The 18649-nt window shown below is 29.3% G+C and overlaps 1 protein-coding gene across 1 annotated transcript; it reads right to left on the reverse strand.

The window, feature by feature from the left end:
• Nucleotides 1-6935: 6935 nt before the first annotated feature.
• Nucleotides 6936-8040, reverse strand: LOC107446476 (TATA-box binding protein associated factor 11). The gene has a single exon (XM_016061148.3). It carries the CDS (start codon nucleotides 7775-7777, stop codon nucleotides 7070-7072), a length of 708 nt encoding a protein of 235 aa, XP_015916634.1. The 5' UTR covers nucleotides 7778-8040; the 3' UTR covers nucleotides 6936-7069.
• Between the last annotated feature and the right edge of the window lie 10609 nt (nucleotides 8041-18649).

Below are 18649 nucleotides of genomic sequence, written 5' to 3' on the forward strand. Positions count from 1 at the left end.
TTTTGCACTTCTTAATTGTTAGAAATAAACAAACAAACAAAAAAGCTTGGAACTATTAATAAATTCAAGAACTAAAAAGAAGAATTTAAAATTTGGCATTTCTTAAATATTAGAAATAAGCTAAACAAAACTTTCAAAACTTGTAACTACTAACAAACTCTAAGTCTGGAATGACTTGACATTCTTCAGTAATGTAATATGCCAAACAAAATGATGCTTGGAAATGCTGAAAATTTTGTTTAGTATCCTAATATTTTACTTCAAATAGTATGATTTGATATAATCATGTCCAGAAAATGCAAAAATCTGTTCTTAAATATCTTTTAACAACTTTTTTTTAAATTTTATTGCTCAAAAATGAATTATTTTAAATCATAAGCAGTTAAACTCAAATTAAAATACAGTTTTATCAAAACTATGGGTGTTTGACATGACGGTAAAAACGATGGGATAAACCGGTAAAAACCGTCATGTGTCAAAAACTTGCCAACCCTGCCATCAACATATTAACATGGGGAGACATTTTGCTTATCAAATCTATCACCGCAACCCTTAAAAAGGTATAAATCTAAATTATAATATACTAAATTATTAATTATAAAACTGCCTTTCATGTATATATTTCAATTTCTAAAATTTAGTAAGACTTGATTTTGTTTTTTTGATAGTGGTAGAAAAAGATGCCTACAATTAAAAATGCCGTGCCAAACTAGAATATACTAGTAGCAAAAGGACCGTGAAAGCACAATTAAACATAATATCCATTATGTTCACAAGGTAAAGTTTGAACAAGCTCAATATTCGAGTAAGCCTTATTATTACAACTAGGTTTTATGCATTCACCTAATATCATTTATAAAATTTTCCCAAGTTGTATAGTTTTAATCAGATTATGAAACGAAAATTTTACAAAAAATATTAGCAATTAAAAAAATGGATAAATTGCTATCTTTTGAATGTTATCACTCACGTCGATAATTTATTTCAAAATTAAATTTTCTTTTTTTAAAAGATTATTTTGTATTTTACTCAATCTAATTTTGAAAAAAAAAAAAAAAAAAAAAAAAAATAATAATCGGAAAATTAGTCTAAAAAGCAATAATTACAACTTTTGAATATAATAATAGATAATTAAAACTTTAGAATATTTTAGAGATGGCAAAACCATAAATTTCCTAATTTATTGTTACTAATGACACCTGCATTTAGTTCAACCCCTTGACATATGAAGACGTCTGGGAAGCGTAATTTGTTTCTTATGTCAAAATGATAATTTCCGTGTCTTGGACGTCTTCAACACAGAGATGCCAACTTGCTCCGGACAGCAAATAAATACTTTAAAGTGGTATTTAATCAATTGTGATTATTGGTTTAATAAATTCAATTTAGTAGATTTTTATCCACCACTATTTCTAAATAATTCGTAGGCTTATATAATTCACCACTTTATATCAAGCTATACCCTTTAAAAAGCAAGCAAAAATAGTATTTGCAAAATTTAGTTTGAATTCATTTACAGTTTTTTTAAAAATTATTTTGGCGTGTCCGGAGCAGTTGGCATCTCTGTTAACATTCCGTTGCGAGTTGTTGTTTACAGTGCAATTAAAGACTATTTCTATATCAAGAAATGATATGTCAGGTTAACCATTTATTAAGAAGATGAAAATTACAAAAAGTTTGTAATTTTCATCATTTCGAGACTTACTAAAACCAGAAGAACTGTTCATAGTGTAATAAATGATAAGAAATGTATGCATCATTGATGAATTGAAAAAACTTAGCTGAAAACAAATGGTGTAAAATTTCCAGTTTACTATTTCAAAATTATTTACAGGTCAAAACTTAGAGTTAAAATTATAGTTTCAATTAAAAAATAAATAAAATCGGCAGAACTATGGTACATACACAATTTACAGACAAATACACAAGACAAAATCACATAATTCAAACAATTAAAAGACTGGATAAACGAACAAAATAATGTTGGCAGTTTATCCATTCTTTTAATTTTATTTACAAATGAATTAAGCTTTAATTTAAAGGAAGTTTCAGCAATTTATTTTAAAGTATGGAATAGAATTTCTGACTTCTAAATTCATATTTTTTAAATATATTTAAATTTGGAAGCAACTATATTTAGTAATTTTTGTCAGAAAAAAAAATTGTTTGAATAGCATTTTTCATGGTACTTGGGACCATGTATTGGCAATTGCTTTTCTCAGTCCCAATAACTGGTAATTACAAATTTTAATATTGTGATTAGGACTGGGCGATATTAGAAATTATATATCGTGATATATCGTCAGTTTTGCATCGCGATATAGCGATGTATCGCGATATAGTATTTTTGAATTTCATTTACTTTAAGGCACAGAAAGTCAGATTTCTATCAAGACTTCATACGCATATTGATTTAAATCAATTTATAAATTTGAAAATATATATGTTTTGCTAAAGAAAGATATTAAATAAATTGACTAAGATGTACAAATCTTACTTAAAATATTTATTGAAAAAATGTGTGTAGATACAGAATGAAATATTTGCACTTCTTTATCGTTTATAAGGTATAAGCAGTCTTAATTTAAGTTAACCCCTAAAACACCCTTAATGAAAAAAAATATTGTTATTAAACAAAAGCTGATTTTAAAATTTCAAAATATATTTTAATTAAAATAAAAGTTAGATTGACTAAAAGCCGAAGTTTAAAATTAAAAATGTTCGAATTTTAAACTAAAAAGTAAACATAAGATTTGTAATAATTTCTTAAAATTTTCGTTCTCTGAAAGATTTCTCAGTTTAAAAATAAAAAGGGAATTTTATAAAGATATCTAGCTGAAATTATTGAAAGAAAATTTAAAAAATTAAAAAAAAAGTTTGTTAAGAAATTCATTATACACTTAAAACAAAGTGTTAAAAAAATTTTTTTTTTTTTAAAAAAAGAAACTTTTTTTAACAAATCAATATTTGCTTGTACTATTATGCGTAAATAATTACAGAATTATTAAGTTCGATCGTAATGTTCAAATTCTTAATGAAGAAGTAAACACAAGTTTTGTTATATTTTCTAAAAATGATCACGCAAATAACAAAAGATTTCTTAGTTTAAAAATAAAAAAATAAATAAAAGTGAAATTTATCAATATATTTACCTAACAGCATAGGAACAAAATTTAAAAAATAAGTTCGTTAAAAAATTATTTGTAAATAACCTAACAAAGAGCTAAATAATTTTAAAAAAAAAATGCTTCTTAAACACTATTTTTATTATTATTTCATATAAATAATTAAATTAAATTAAATAATGACCGAATTATGAACGAAAAACAAAGTAAGGCAAAGTTTCTTAATTAAATTCTTAAAAATAAAAACAAAAGAATTGTGATATTCGGTAATATATTTAGCTAATTAACTAATAATATAAAACGAAAATTAAAAAAAAATAATGATTTTACTCTCTAATAAAACGAAGTAGTAATTGATAAAAAAAAAAAAAAAAAAGAAATGAATAAAATTCGCAAACTTTTCAAATTCTTTTGAACAAATAAAGTTTATTGACTTATGTCCAAAAAATAAGTTTTGTTTTAACTTTATTTCTAAAAATAAAAACAACTCAAGATTTATAAATTTAAAATCAGTAATAGAAGCCCATTAAATTATTAGAAGTTTTATCCGAAAGGTTTTTAATAAATTAAAAGAAAGTAAAAAAATAACCTAACAAATTTATTTACTTTGTAATTTAATTCCTTATGGGTGCCTTAAATTAGATTTCCGATAATTTTCACATTTAAAAATATAAAAAAAGTTTTGTCAGAAAATAAATAAAAAACTTACCTAATTAATGAAGAAACTTTTCTTTATAAATTCTTTTCAATAATAGATTGCGTTCAGAACAAGGTTACGACGACGATCACGAAGTTAATCCCATTGAAAATAATCTACAAGAAACGATTTCGAATCGCGAAGGTGCGAAAACGAACATGTGATATAACGATATAAGGTCTCAAAAGTGATTCTGATTCTACCAACAGTCAAGGCCGTCTCAACATAACGAAACAATATCGTCTTCCACAGCGCGAGTTGGCATCGGAACGTAAGAGAAAGTCCTTGCGTGTATCGCTATATCGTTATATTGTCTTCTTCACGCGACGGCTTAAATCAGATTTCTGATGCATCGCTTGGAATGAAAGTTGCTGTATCGGTTTGCCGATATAGGCGTTAAATCGATATGTCGCGATATATCGATTTATAGCCCAGTCCTAATTGTGATGTACTACTGTAAAAAAAATGTAAGAACATATTGCAAGATTTTTTTGATTTCACTAATTTATAATTCATATATTGGTCAATATTTTTTTTATGTAAATAAAATTTATTAAAACTCACAATTACATTATAATTATTATTATGTATAGCATTTATGATATTTTTATATGTTATTGATCATTTTCATGATAATACCATATATGATAATTGTTGTAAATCAATAACTATTGTTATCGATCATTGTGAAATTATTGTACATTGTCATGTGTATATAATGATTGTACACTGTCATATTTATATTATCTTTTAAGACTATAATATTATACATCTTTGCATATTATTCTTATTAGCAGAATCTAGCACTACGCTTTAGTGGTGAATTTCAGAAAATGTTTTTCTTCTTAGCTTTTCTGAACCATATAACTGATAAATACTTTTCATACTTTTAATTTTCTTAAAAAGAAGTTTTGTTGAAGTTTGACCATATATATTACTTATTTTTTCTTTCCTAGTTACTAGAGAAATGCAAAAATTAGTTCCTTACAGATAGAGTGAGTTTAAAGTAAAACATTCTTGGAATAGTTCATCATGGGGCATGAAGATTAGCTATTTCATGATCAATGATAGGATTAAACAAGTAAATAATTTTCGAACAACGATTGAAAGAACATGTTAGGTTCTATTAAAATTAGAGATTTTTAACTATAAATCTTTTCACCAAGATTTTTCAAAACTAATTCCAACATGCCTTGAACAAAATACTAATAATATTAGCTCAGAAGCAGAAATAAATTACTTTTTATACATACAGGGCTGATTGTGCGCAGGAAAAAATCCTCACTAACCGTGATCCGAAAGTTTCCGGAGATCGAAGGTTCAGGTGTTTCAAAAAATCATTGATCGCAAAAGTTTTCGGAAATCAAATTTTCAAAGGTGGAACTTAAAAACACAGTTTATTTTATTTGTTTGCAAGGAGAGCTACTTCATAAGCTTATATTCAAGATTAATATTCATTTTTTTATCAGTAAATAGTTATTATAATCATAAACTCAAGAAAGAAAGACATGTTTGTAAATTTCAATTACTTCTCAAGGTCATCATAGGTATGTGTAAAATTTTAAATATAATTTAAGTAAACTAAGAAATATTGAGAAAGAGAAAAAAAACTTGTTTATATTTTTTTCTAATTTTTCAATTTAAACTTTTTTTTTTACTCAGGAAGAAATTTTCCGGAATTTTGACTTGGGCTATCACCCCTGTACATATATATAACAGCATGGAAGACAAAAAATTTCCTTACAGATGAAGAAGATTAAAATAGATAACTATTTTCCTATTAACTAATAAAAGAACAGGTTACACATTAGATGCATATCGAAAATGATGTTTTTGATTCTTAACCTTCTCACAATGTTATAACAATTAATATTTCAAACTGCCAATCGAAATCGGCAACAGGTGATACAGAACAGAACTCTGTACATATGACAAACACTTTGCATGTTTTCACCATTAGCGTTTGGATAGTCTTAGGAGAAAAAAGAATGTTAATTTCTGTCTTGATTTTCAATTAAATTAAAAAATTTTAATTTTAAGTTAAGAAACTAAATCAAGGTATGTAGCCAAATCTTTCAAAAAAAAAAAAAAAGTACTTTTTAAGTACATATTAAGCACCCAAAAATATTTTTAAGCACTATATACATTAACAAGATGCAAACTAATTTTCAAAGACTTTACATGATCATGATAAAACAACTATTTTCTTTATTAGCCACTATAATAAGATCGAGAGATTTTTCGGTTCAATTTCAGAGGGTGGAAAATGAAGCCTGAAATTGAGAATATCTCAAATTGTAGCAGAGTTGCACTTGATAGTGATAGAATCTGACCGAACTCAGCTCAGTAGACGCACATGCGGGCCCGCAAGTATTTTATCAAACGTGTAAAATGATTGGCGTTTTGATATGCTATGGACCGACGGCAGGACGAAATGAATTGTTCGAATGAATTGCGTAAACGTTGAATAGAACAAAGTGAAAAGCACGCTTTTGCATAATACATGGGCGAAAATCAACATGGAAAAGAAAAAAAATCTCATTTTCAAAAGGGAAAATTAAGCACTTTTTAAAAACACCTAATGAAAAAAGCATCTTTAAAGGCTTTTAAAAAATGAAAATAAGCACCTTTAAAAAACACTACACACCATGTATATGGTACTCAAAACTATATTAAACTTAGCTCCATAAGAAAATGTCATGGAAATTTTTTTTTAGAAACAAAAGCAAAGAATATTGTGGAAGGGAAATATACCTTAGTACATTACCACACAGGGGATATTTCCGTATCGTCATCTGTCCCGCCAACTACAATCGCCAAGGTGCCAAATAGATTTTAAAGTTGCAAATTAAAAAAAAAACATGTAGATATTTGCCCGGGGGTTGCTACGAGTTATACCTTTCGAGTTGGTCCCTTTCTTTGATGTTTTTTAAGTTTCTTGCGGGCCACTGCCCGGAAGTTTCCAAGACTTGGTGATGACGGCCACAGATCACGATACGGAAATCTCTCCTCCATACAAGTGAGCAGAGGAGAAGAAAGAAGGTCAAGACCCCAATTATCTCCCCAGATGACGTATTTGTGTGTTGTGATCTCAAAAGGTACTTTAAACAAAATTATTAGTAAGTATAATATTATTGAGAAAAATAGGATAGAAATAACAAATTATTTACATTGCATATATTTACAAAAGTAATACATATCCTTAAAAATGTAATAAGAATAAAATAAACAACTATTTTTTCAGAAACTATCGAAAAAACATATTAGGCTTTGGACGACTACACGGAATAGCATTTTTGGTTCTTAATCGCCTTACAGCTTCACGAAGATGTTTCGGCTGCAACGGCCCAGTATCTCTATTACTTTCTGAAACATCAAGGGCTTCCTCCACCACCTCACCAACAAAAACTTTTGCGATACCTGAAACTGCAATCACCACATTCTGTGACACAGTGCAACCTGTTATTGACTGCATTAAACGTTTTATGGCAGCTTTAGGAAAAGCTGACCGCCGATACATTTCATACCTATTAAGTTGGTCTTCAGAAAAATTGGAAACGAGGACTTGCATTCTTTCTCGTTCTTCTTCTTCAAGTTGTTCTTTTGTCTTAGTTTGTTGTGAATCTAGAGGAAGATTAGTGTCATCGCTGTCAACGTCCGGATGAAGAGGAGATGACTGAGGTTCGTCAGTACTGATATTTGTAGGTGGTGCCGGCAGCATAATTGAGCAAGGATTGCTTTGCTCCTGGTCTTCAATCGGTGAATCGTCACCGGAATCATCGTCTTCAGTTTGGTTTGAAGTAAGGGAGGGTTTCGACATTCCTTCTTCGGCGTTTAAAGATGAAATACTAACATCGGCCTTTGAATTTGAGCTATCTGAATGTAGCACATCATCATCGAATCTAAGTCGTTTAACTGGTGGAGCGTTATCTAAACTATCAGATGAGTTATCCATTATCAAGATAAATTATTGTTTCAAAGAGTTAATAAGTTATATTGAATTGATTGTTTTTTAACACAGAGTAATAAAACGAAATAATGTTAGCAATTTTTAAAATTGATAATGTTCAGCATTATCTTTGCAAGAAAATAAGACAAGTTTTTTAGCTAAAAAGGAAACTAATTTATGAAAGAAAACATTTAAGATATGTACTTATTATTCATTAACTTCGGACTGTTTAGAAAACAACAATCAAAGCGAAATCAACAACAAACAGCTTAGAATTGCCTATTTTTGCACAGTTGAATAATTATACATTTCTTTTCGGTTACAGTCTTCTCTACAGTTTCTAATGTCTCATTTTGAGAAAAAAAACTACTACTTTAAAATGAGTGATTGGTTGGTTAAATTTAAATGGGCTACAGGTAGCGCACTGCAGAATTCTCTACCTATGGCAATACTTCGCATTCTTGCGCCAATAGCGTGTGGAGAGTCATAGAAGATGGAGTTTATGTCTTTGTTTTCAAATTGAGAGAGAGATTAAAATCTTTTAATTAGGAAACTATATGGTACTGAAAACTACATAAAACATAGTTTAAAAAGAAAGTGTCATGGAAATGAATTTTTTTTTTTAAGAATTAAATACGAAAAATATTAAGAAAAAGAATAATATCATAGTACATTCCTATACAACTGAAAAGAGGATGAGAGAGAAGGAGGGAGGGTCAAAGGCATGGAACCGGTCTCTTCAGTTGGTGTATTCGAGCGTTAGATCGCGAATACTAGGCATGCTTTCCTCATTATAGTATAGAAAGTAATAGGAGTAGAAAATAAGTTATTTTCTGTTCAGAGTTTCAAACCCATTTAAATTTTTTTAACTTGGAATTTATATGGAGCTCAAAACTGCATTAAACATACCGCTTAAAGTAAGAATCATTGAAATTTTGAAAAATATTTTTGATTATCCAAATGCGAAAAATATTATGGACCGGGGAGCATTGTAACTTGCACGCTTTTGCAGTAGAGCAGGTTCTTGTACTATGTATAAGGCTTGCGTTTTATCTAAATGTTTGCAGTGTCTTTCGCTTGGAGACAAATTGAATTTTCTTTGAATTGTACTGAAATTTGTCAAAAAGTTAAATGCTATTTTACCAAATATGGTGGCCATGGCGGAGGCATATTGAAACTATAGTGATAAATCTTAAATATACGTGCTCGTAGGAATTGGATTGTTATTTAGTAATTTTAAATTTGATGTTTGTCTTTGATGATTAATGATTAATGATTTGCTTAAGAGTTTTGAGATTCTGTATCATTTGCTCAGTGATTAGCTATAAAAACAGCCTTAATGAAAAATGAAATGCTTACAGATTAAAATAATTGCGCAAAATGTTAGTGTTATGCTTTAAATATAACTTTACTAAAGCTTTTGCAAAACTTGTGTTAGAAATTTTTTATAAAACTATAGGATTAGTATTTAAGCCTTTGTAGTTGTATGTCTATTCTCAGCTATCGAAGCTTTTTAAAACTCCTATCTTGTGTCTGCATTCAGCCCAAATAGTCGAATAAAATGTGATCCCATGATATTTAGCAATATTGTTCTCTGAAAGCTCTGAAAATATAGAAATTTTGAAAATTTTCTTTTAAGTGTAATTGAGGTTTTTCTTGAAAATTTTTTTTCTCCTAATTATGACCATCGTGTTACTTTTACCATTTTGTAACTTTTAGAATATTTAGTTTCGTCGTTAAAACATTCAAATTTTAAATAAAATATTTGTTCATTTCTAAGTACTTGACATACTTTTATACATGATTCACTTTTGTTCAATTCAAAATTACAAATCAGTATTACTGTAAATCGGCATTTGTTTTAATCTTACGTAGTGTAAAAAAAAAACTAATAAATTGTTTCTTTGTGCGAGAGTGAGTTCCTTTTAACGTTCGTCTCAATTTTGCTTTATTTAAGAAAATCATATTGAAGTATTTCTTTACAGAATAACTCTAATTTTTCGAGTTACACTACTACAAATTCGTAAATTCAGCAAAAAAGTACGTGCAGTTTTCAGTTAAATAAACAGAAATTTGAGACATAAATGCATAGTTGTATGTTGCAACAAGTTTAAATGCATAGTGATGTAGATTTGCATCGTGTGTTTAAAACCTCTCCTCTTTGCAACATAATTACCAGTGTTTTTTCTAAATTTAATCAAAACTATTGTTTTTGAATGTAACTAGAATCTACATTTTATTTCTCTGTATGTGGCAGTTTTCATTGCTGGCACGCTTTCTGAGTAAAATATAATTTCGGTGGATATTACGAATATTTATATAAAAATTTGTTAAAAATATTATTAAAGGCAGTAGATTTGTCGAGCTCAAGGAGCGTTACTCATAATGCAGAGATGCATCTATTTTTGAAAATTAATGGGGAAATTAATGTTTTGAAAAATAATTAAAACCAAGAATTTTAACTACACCATTTTACAGGTAGATTTCAAGCATTTACTAAACATAAAAACTCATACAATTAAGGATAAGGCGTTCTTGATTAGAACAGAACTTGCACCATTTCGGAAATGTAGTGTTAACCAAAGAAATTTGTTTTCCTTTAAATCATTAACTTAAATGTTAAGATGCAAAGCGAAGTCAGTGTAAAACGTGATTCTTAAGCAAATTTAGTTATGAAGAATTACTTTACTAAGACTCAGATTAAAGTTTTCTATAAGTAAAGTAACTGTAACTTTTTACCATGGAAATTTTCGCATACCGCATAAAATTGTATAGATTTATAATTTTATATATTTAAAATTGTTTTTTCAATCTTTAAAAGACCGTGATAACATATATTACGTGATCACATGATTCTCCATACGGTGAGCACTGGATATTCCCTTCATGGTCGAAAGCATAATATGCAAAACGAGCATTTCCGAATTTAGCGGCCCAAGATTAAAAGGATGAGCGGAATATCTAAAGTCGGTAATATCGTCTTAGAAAAGTACTAAGTGCGAATACTCTCGGAGTATACGGACTTGGGGAAGCACTTCTCTTATTCTGCCTGAAGGGATTACATCAAAGTTTTTTTGTCCAAACTGGGATTATCTCTCTTAAGAGAATTTACGCTCTAAAGAGAATTTTTCTGACACTGCCGAGGACATTAAAATATAATGAATTCTGAACCACTAAGTCACGATCAGAGAGTGGTATCAGACTCAGCCAGCAGGGGTCATTAAGTCGTATTGAATCAAAACATGAAATTTACTCCGATTATTAAACACCCTTCATTAGGTGTTTAATAATCGAGGTCAACTGATAATGCTGCTCTAATTTATGAGCTTCTATATGCAGCATAAAAGTATTTCTCAATAAAGATCTCAAAGTAAGTATTATTGAAAATTTTTTTTAATCCAAAAGTATTATGAAAGGAGAAAACATCGCAATACATTTTCATGATAGGCATGCCCATGCTTACAACGTGGTTCGGGTAGGCCAAGATTCACTCAGACTTGAAAAAATAGATCAATATAGAATATATTGAATATAATATAAATATATAAAATTTAGAGAATTATAGATTTTTAATTTTAAGACTTTGTTAAATTGGGTTTGAAAATAAAAAGTAAATAGTAGTTTTACTTTTCCTCATTTTTTTATTCAAATCCATTCTCGCTTTATATTTTTTCATATACTTTGGTTTATTGCGTGTTTAACAAAGAAGAAAGGCCTCTAATAAAGGATACATATTTTAAACGATTGACTTAATCATCTGTTTAAGAAGCAGATAATAAGCCTTTTTTTAAAAAAAGGCGCGCTCAAATATGGAAATAATTGAGTGTTATTCAGTTAAACAATCGCACACAATAAACGCATTTTCTGTGTAAACATCTTTTTCCCCCTGTGGTTTAGGATGTTTGACTGTAAAAATATTGGGGGTAGACGCAATTGAAGAAACTTTGTCTCGATTATTTGGGTCCCTTCTCACTACGCTACTTTTTTATAAAAAAGTTGTTCGCTACAAGCAAAGGTAGCGACAACAGTAGTTTCGTTACTTGTACTACGCTCTATACGACTACTGTATATGGTTTGATATTTAATTACCCTGACCTCCCCGTCCACCCTCATGTCCGAGACAGGATAGGTTACTTGCTAAAATCTTCTTTTTCGAATAAAAAAATATTTATTTTTTCTATATATTTAGTGTCGTTGATACCATATTTTAAACTTCGTGCCCCGTTCTGCTTCGTTTTCTCTTACTACCCCCATCTTCCTTTAAAATATCAATTTTATTTATTATGTAAAGTATGTTTTATATCATAGGAGATCTTATTGCTCGAATTACCAACTAGCGAAGGAAAAAAATGGATTAAATCTCGAAACCAGGCATGGCCCTTTTAACAAGCAGTTCAACCAGTATCGGAGAGCACAGACTGTCCAAGTAAGAAACACCGACTATGGCAAGTGGTATAATTAATCATCTTGTAATTTTGGTCACCTGAACCTTCATCATTCGCTCCTGGCTAACATACATGTTAATCTTGATATAAAACGACTAAACCTGCAAGATCATTAGTCTTAATGAACCCTACTTTCAACATGATGGTCAAATTCCATTATTCTCAAACTTTGTCTAAGAAATAAAGGTGCTATGCCCCTATTAGTGAAATTTGAAATTTTTGTTATAGGGGACGCTGCCAGGGCGGAATAAACTATTAGTTGATTGTTATTATTAGTTGGAGAAGGTGTTATCCGAAATCATTAAACTTTTCGAACTAATTTTTTTGTTTTAAGCAGCGTGATAAACGGGTATAGAATGATATAAGTCCTATCTCTCAAACCATTACATCTTTTAAAACTTAGAGGGAAAAAAAAAACGAAAAATTTATATTGAATAAATCTGCAAAGAAACTGGTTGAAAAACGAGTTTTTAGTTACGAGTTTTAAACGTGAATATTTGCAAAGTTGAATCAATGGTTTGTAGCATATTATCTTGTTTCAATTCCCAACGCAAATGGTACGGGTCCCTTTAACTGTTTTGGTTTTAGTTTTTACGTTTGCTTCATAAGATCTCCGAAGCAAGGGAGGGGTTCAACTATTACGGAATAATCTCTGCTCTGTGTATGTTTGAGAAAGGGAAAACTTTTTTGCACTCTTCAGAATTGGTATAGTGCGGCTTTCAGGAGAACTCCTTCAGATATCAGCCTCGCGTCGTGGTGGGTACCATGGTTACGAGGAAAAGTCACTTCGAATAGGGGTGTGGGGTGGATAGTTTTGTCTTGATCTTGGCATAGGTCAGCGTGAGTAAATCAATTTACACAATCATTCCTATATTGCACCCCCGATAGAAATGTGCTCTCGCTTGTTACTATAGCATCAGACCAGATTTATAGTCTGGAGGAGTTCTCCTCAAAGCGGCACTGTATTTGTTTCTATTCAGAACAATGATGAAGCAGCATTATGAGGAAAATATTTATGTTTTAGCTCGGTTGGCAGTTAACTTAGCTACGTCACAAAATGAAAATTTGACTAGTTGCTCATTACTGATTGTTAGTGTCTTATTTTTCATTGTTGCTTCGCTCAAAGTTTTTAATGGTTGCTGCACAGTTGAAAGTTTTATCCCCCTTAAAAAATTAGATTTAATGATCATTATCTGTAGTGAAAAATTTTAAACGAATTATCCTAGATTAGATTACAAGTTTTTGCAATAAATAAATTAGAAGTTTGTGGCTATTCATTCCGCACCAGCAACAGTTCTTAAAACAAAATTTTTATATTTTAGACATTACATGTTTGAAATTTCAATAATTTTTTCAAAAAATAAAGTTAGAGTTCAAATTTTAATTTAATTTCAAAACAAATCATTTTGTTAATGATCAAGTTAAAAGTTTCTAAAACTGTCTTATTTTTCTCGATGGGTGTTTTCATTTATGCTTGATTTCTCATACTGTTGGTTTGATTGCAATTTGGTGCATGATCTTTTTATACTGCTATTACGTAATATATTATTACTATTAATAGTGTTATCTTTATGCTGATATTCGGTTTTGTGTTGTATTTATGGTATACTTGTTTCATGTGGTATTTTTCTTAAGAAAATATTTTGTTCTCTTGAATGTCTCACATCATTTTGTCCATTTAATTTATAATATGACGCGTATAATAGATGCAGGGAAAAGGAAATCTGATTAGCATTTCAAGTGATAGATAAGACAGTTGGTGCATTAAACACCTGTGATATATGACGTGTTTTATAGCTTTAGAAAATGAAATTTTGTGCTATTCACTACAGGTATTCAGTTTTGCGATGCATCCCTGCAGTTATGCTACCGCGGATTTCGTTTAATTTTTTCATAGCTTCAGTTTTTAAGATAGTCCTATAGATTTTATCTTTAAAGATGTAGTTAACTTTTCCAGTTATGAGTATTCTAGTATTCTATTATTCTATCTAGTATTCTATTATTCTATCTAGTATTCTATACATTATAGTATTCTATAATTCCATCTAGTATTCTATATATTATAGTATTCTATTATTCTATCTAGTATTCTATATATTCTAGTATTCTATATATTATAGCATTCTATTATTCTATCTAGTATTCTATATATTATAGCATTCTATTATTCTATCTAGTATTCTATATATTCTAGTATTCTATCTGTTATGAGCATTCTAGTTATGAGTATTTCTAGTATTTTCTGCCATTCTGGGCTCCGTATAGCGTTTTCAAACCCCATATTCCTATGCGACTTTTGGTAAATTTCGTAAAGCTTTTGCCCTTTCCTTTCAGTCACGTTATTTTGAAACACTCTTTATAAAGGTAAGGTAACTTTATAATTTTAAGTTGGTCTTCATAATTTTTAATGATTATAAAAAAATAAATAAGGAAATAAACGTTAAGATAATATATTTCAATTTGCGTGTTTTAGAACTACTTAAAATGAGCCAGGCTATTTAAAACACAGTCCCTATCATTGATCTATTGGGCATAAGGTTACGAAGGCAATAGGTTAGAATTATGTGACTAAGAGCACAGGTGCAGGTTTATAAAAAGCTTAAATTCTTACGACGAATTAAATTATCTTCTCAAGCATAGCCAAGGGTAACACGAGCAATTTCGTAAAATATTGCGAAATGATAAAGTGCTTAGATTAGGGAGAAGTTTTCTTGTTTAGTTCTTCGAGATACGAGCGCTAATTTTGAAGTCGTGGTATCTTAATTTGCTCCTGAGTACCTAAAACGCGACAGTGGCTTGAAACCAAAATTAGATCCTTCTTTCAAATACATCTTTTTTCTTAATGCTCCCCGACAAAACAGCATAGTTTATAGTTCTAGTAGTTAAGCTAAGTACTGGATGTAAAAAAAAAATGATAACACTTTAATAACTTTTGATATAATAATTGGACATGCACTCGTACATTAAGTCAGTTTTAACGGTTCGAGTTCATAAAATTAAATATACTAATTAATTAGTTCAGATTATATTTTAAGTCAGTAAATAAAACTCCAAAACGTGATTTAATTGAATTAACATGACTTTTTCTCTCAACAGATTTCAATTCTTGTTTCACAAAATATTGATTGTTACCACAATCTTGATAATGTGGACCCTAAAGATTAGACAGGAGAATGGTCTGAAATTTTGGACAAATTTTTTTGCTTCTAAAATTTGAATGTTAATTTTTTTTGTTGCGTATTTTACCCTCTAAGACAATTAGAAATTTTAATCTTTTGCCTCCGGAAAAATTCGAGAGATTTTCTTCATATTTTGAATTTTTTAAATTAAAAATTATGTAGATTAAATTACTGTAAAAATTTGTATATCCTACAATAAAAATTTTTTCGATAATTTTTAAATGAAATGATTCGCGCTGGCTCAATAGTTAGGGCGATGGATTGTCAATATGAAGGACAGGAGCTCATTTTTGCGTTGGTCATGAAATCGTAGGTCCACAATCTCCATGCCCCCTCAGCCCACAATGGATTGCTACAGGAAAGCTTTTTAGTAAATTAAATAATCAAAACTAATGATAAAAATAATGTTTTACATAGAATTATTTTTGACTTAATAAATTTTGTAATTGTGCGATAAATGTCTTTGATTCCTTCATTAGTTCGGAAATATGGAGAAACGAGTAAAATGTATATCATAACTTTCGACCGCTCTCCTGTTTGAATTATTGGGACCATGTTTTGACGATTTCAGCTATAGATAATTATTTGTTGTTGTTGTCTAATGAAAATGCCAATACTAGCAAGCCTGATTGGTGAAACCAAGCAAATTTAAGACAGAGAGAGGGTTTCTTGTTTTTCAGTAGAGCCATCTATGGCTAAGAATATGATTTTAGCTACACACACGTCACAGCACGTTTTACAGGGAGGGCTCATTAATACGTCTATTTATTTATCCACAAATAGTAATTTTGACCTGAACGAGAGAACGATCACTCTCCAATTCAGTACTCCCAGAAGTTTTATTTTGTTATGGGAACTTGGAGGATTTTGTGACCCAACAGATTTAATGTGCATTAGTCACCATTTTTTTACACTGGGGCATAGTTATTTAACGATAAAGAATCTAAACACGTCGGAAAATTCCTATTTATTCATAGAAAGTTCTTTTTTGAGTTTGATTTAAAATATTTTATGCACTAATTAATTAGCATATTTAAGGTTAGAATCTCGGGAAAATCTTAATATTTGATCAAAAGTTATTAAGGTATTATTCCAGCCTTATATACGTTGCTTTATTAAAAAGGATCTCACAAATTTTATTTGAAATAAAAGCTAAAAATATAAATTTTTCCAAGGATTTCATTATTAAATATCGAATTGTATGTATTCATTAATTATTTTTATGTCATAAAGATGGCAAATATGGTAAAAATATGCTGCAAATTATTTTAAAAAAATTGGATATAATTAAACATAGATTCTAGTCACATTTACTTTTTGGGAAAAAATCTGGAATAAGTAAAAGTGTTCTTTCAGATTTTCATACAAGCTGTTGTTACAAATTTTTTTTTTTGTAAAGTTTATAGACTTAGTCCATAGTATCCAAAAAAGTCATAATTGAGGAGAGAAAAACTGAACATTAGATTTTATTTTCTGCAAAGTATTAATTTGGAATAAATTTTTTTGCAAATAATACGACTAATTTATGCAAAATTTTGCTTTAATAAATATATGATTAGATATTAATATCACTGATGCGGCATGGACCATATAGCAGTTTTTTTTTACATCTTTTGTTATTTGTTACACATAGAAGTTTTGAAGTTTTGTCTTCCGTTATTTTATCGAATTATTTTTTCCTATTTTTGTGAATTAAAATTACTTTTCTTTAAAAAATAAATCGAAGTTCAATTTTTGCACTATTTTGGAATTGAAATGTAATAATTGTTTAAATATTAAAAAAAAATAATTTATAGAAGTTCAAAAAAAACTCTAATATTAGATGCTGAGAAAAATATTATGTCGAGGAAAGCTTGTTTTTAAGAATGAAATAACAATGCGGAACACGGTTTTTGTTGCATATTTACAAATACTTAATCTTGCCTAATTTGGGTGTGGGGATTTCAAATCTTATATATGGTTTGCTCATAAAGATACAGTTTTTTTAAAATGACATTTTTAGTCTATTTTTGGTTGAAATGTACAAGTTTAAAAACGTCATTTATAACTGGAGGGGGAGGGAGGGTTGCATAAATGTTGCGACAAACTTCTAGGAGAGTAAGGGCACATCATCAGGATCAAACTTTCATGGAACCCATGACCGGAAATGTCACTGTACTCGGATAGGGGTGCTTCCACTACTGTGAACTGTTCAGAAGCACACGAAGAAACATTTCATAATAGGGAAGTGCCCCTATCGGCATATGACGATATTTCCGGGCATGGGTTCCTGTTCACTTTCAATCCTGATAATGTGTCTTAAATCTCTCAGAAGTTTGTCGCGACATTTATGCGCTCCCCTGTTAAGTATAGCTAACGAAAAGTATGTACGAAAAGTATGCCCCCCTGTTAAGTATGTACGAAAAAACAACTAATTTGGTTAGAGGAACCGCTTGCAGATTTGAAATCGCGATACGAAAGTGTCTAAGATCTGTTAAAAAATCTCGTGTATAAAAACAAATGTCCCCCAATCTAATTAATTATTTTAAAATCAAAGAGTAAAAATGGAAACATCATGTATTTTTTTTTCACTTTGCAATGAGTCTTCCAAAATGTAGCCTTTTTTTTTTAAAAAAAAAAGTAATATTAAGAAAAGTGCTTTAAGCTAAAAATTTCTGCATGATATGCCCTTTCTAGTGATATGCTTCTTAGTATGTATATTTAATTATTCATCCATTTGAAAAAAATTTGTATAATAATTTGTTCATTTAATGATATAATATTCCTATCTTAATAATTTCAATAGTGATAATTTATTTGACTTCGTTATTTAGGTTTCCGATATTAATTTAACTCAAACAGGATATTATCTTAAAACTAAGGATAATAATTTCATTCTGAGAAAAAAGATAATCTAGGAACGAAATTGTGATTCTAGGTATGATAATTATCTTCTCTGGAAAGTATTTCAACAATTTTTCGCAAATTGAAAATCTGGGAAGAAAAAGTTAATTTTCCCTTGCACTGTTTTTCTTTCATTTCGTTCACTGTACGATGCTATGGAACATAAGTTATTACAACTGTATGGAGTATTTTTTAAAAAAAATATTTTTTGTTGGTATTTTCAACATGTCTAAGAACCTTGAAATGAGGGTTTAGTTTCCCACGTGTTCTTTCACAAATAGAAAACATTCTCTTAAGTGCTTGAATCTTTTTTTCTTTGTACCTGAAAACAAAGAATGCGGTCTTTACAGAAAAAGTGAAAAAAAAATTTC

This window comes from Parasteatoda tepidariorum, chromosome 1 (genome assembly GCF_043381705.1).
Source record: "Parasteatoda tepidariorum isolate YZ-2023 chromosome 1, CAS_Ptep_4.0, whole genome shotgun sequence".
Taxonomy (NCBI): Eukaryota; Metazoa; Arthropoda; class Arachnida; order Araneae; family Theridiidae; genus Parasteatoda; species Parasteatoda tepidariorum.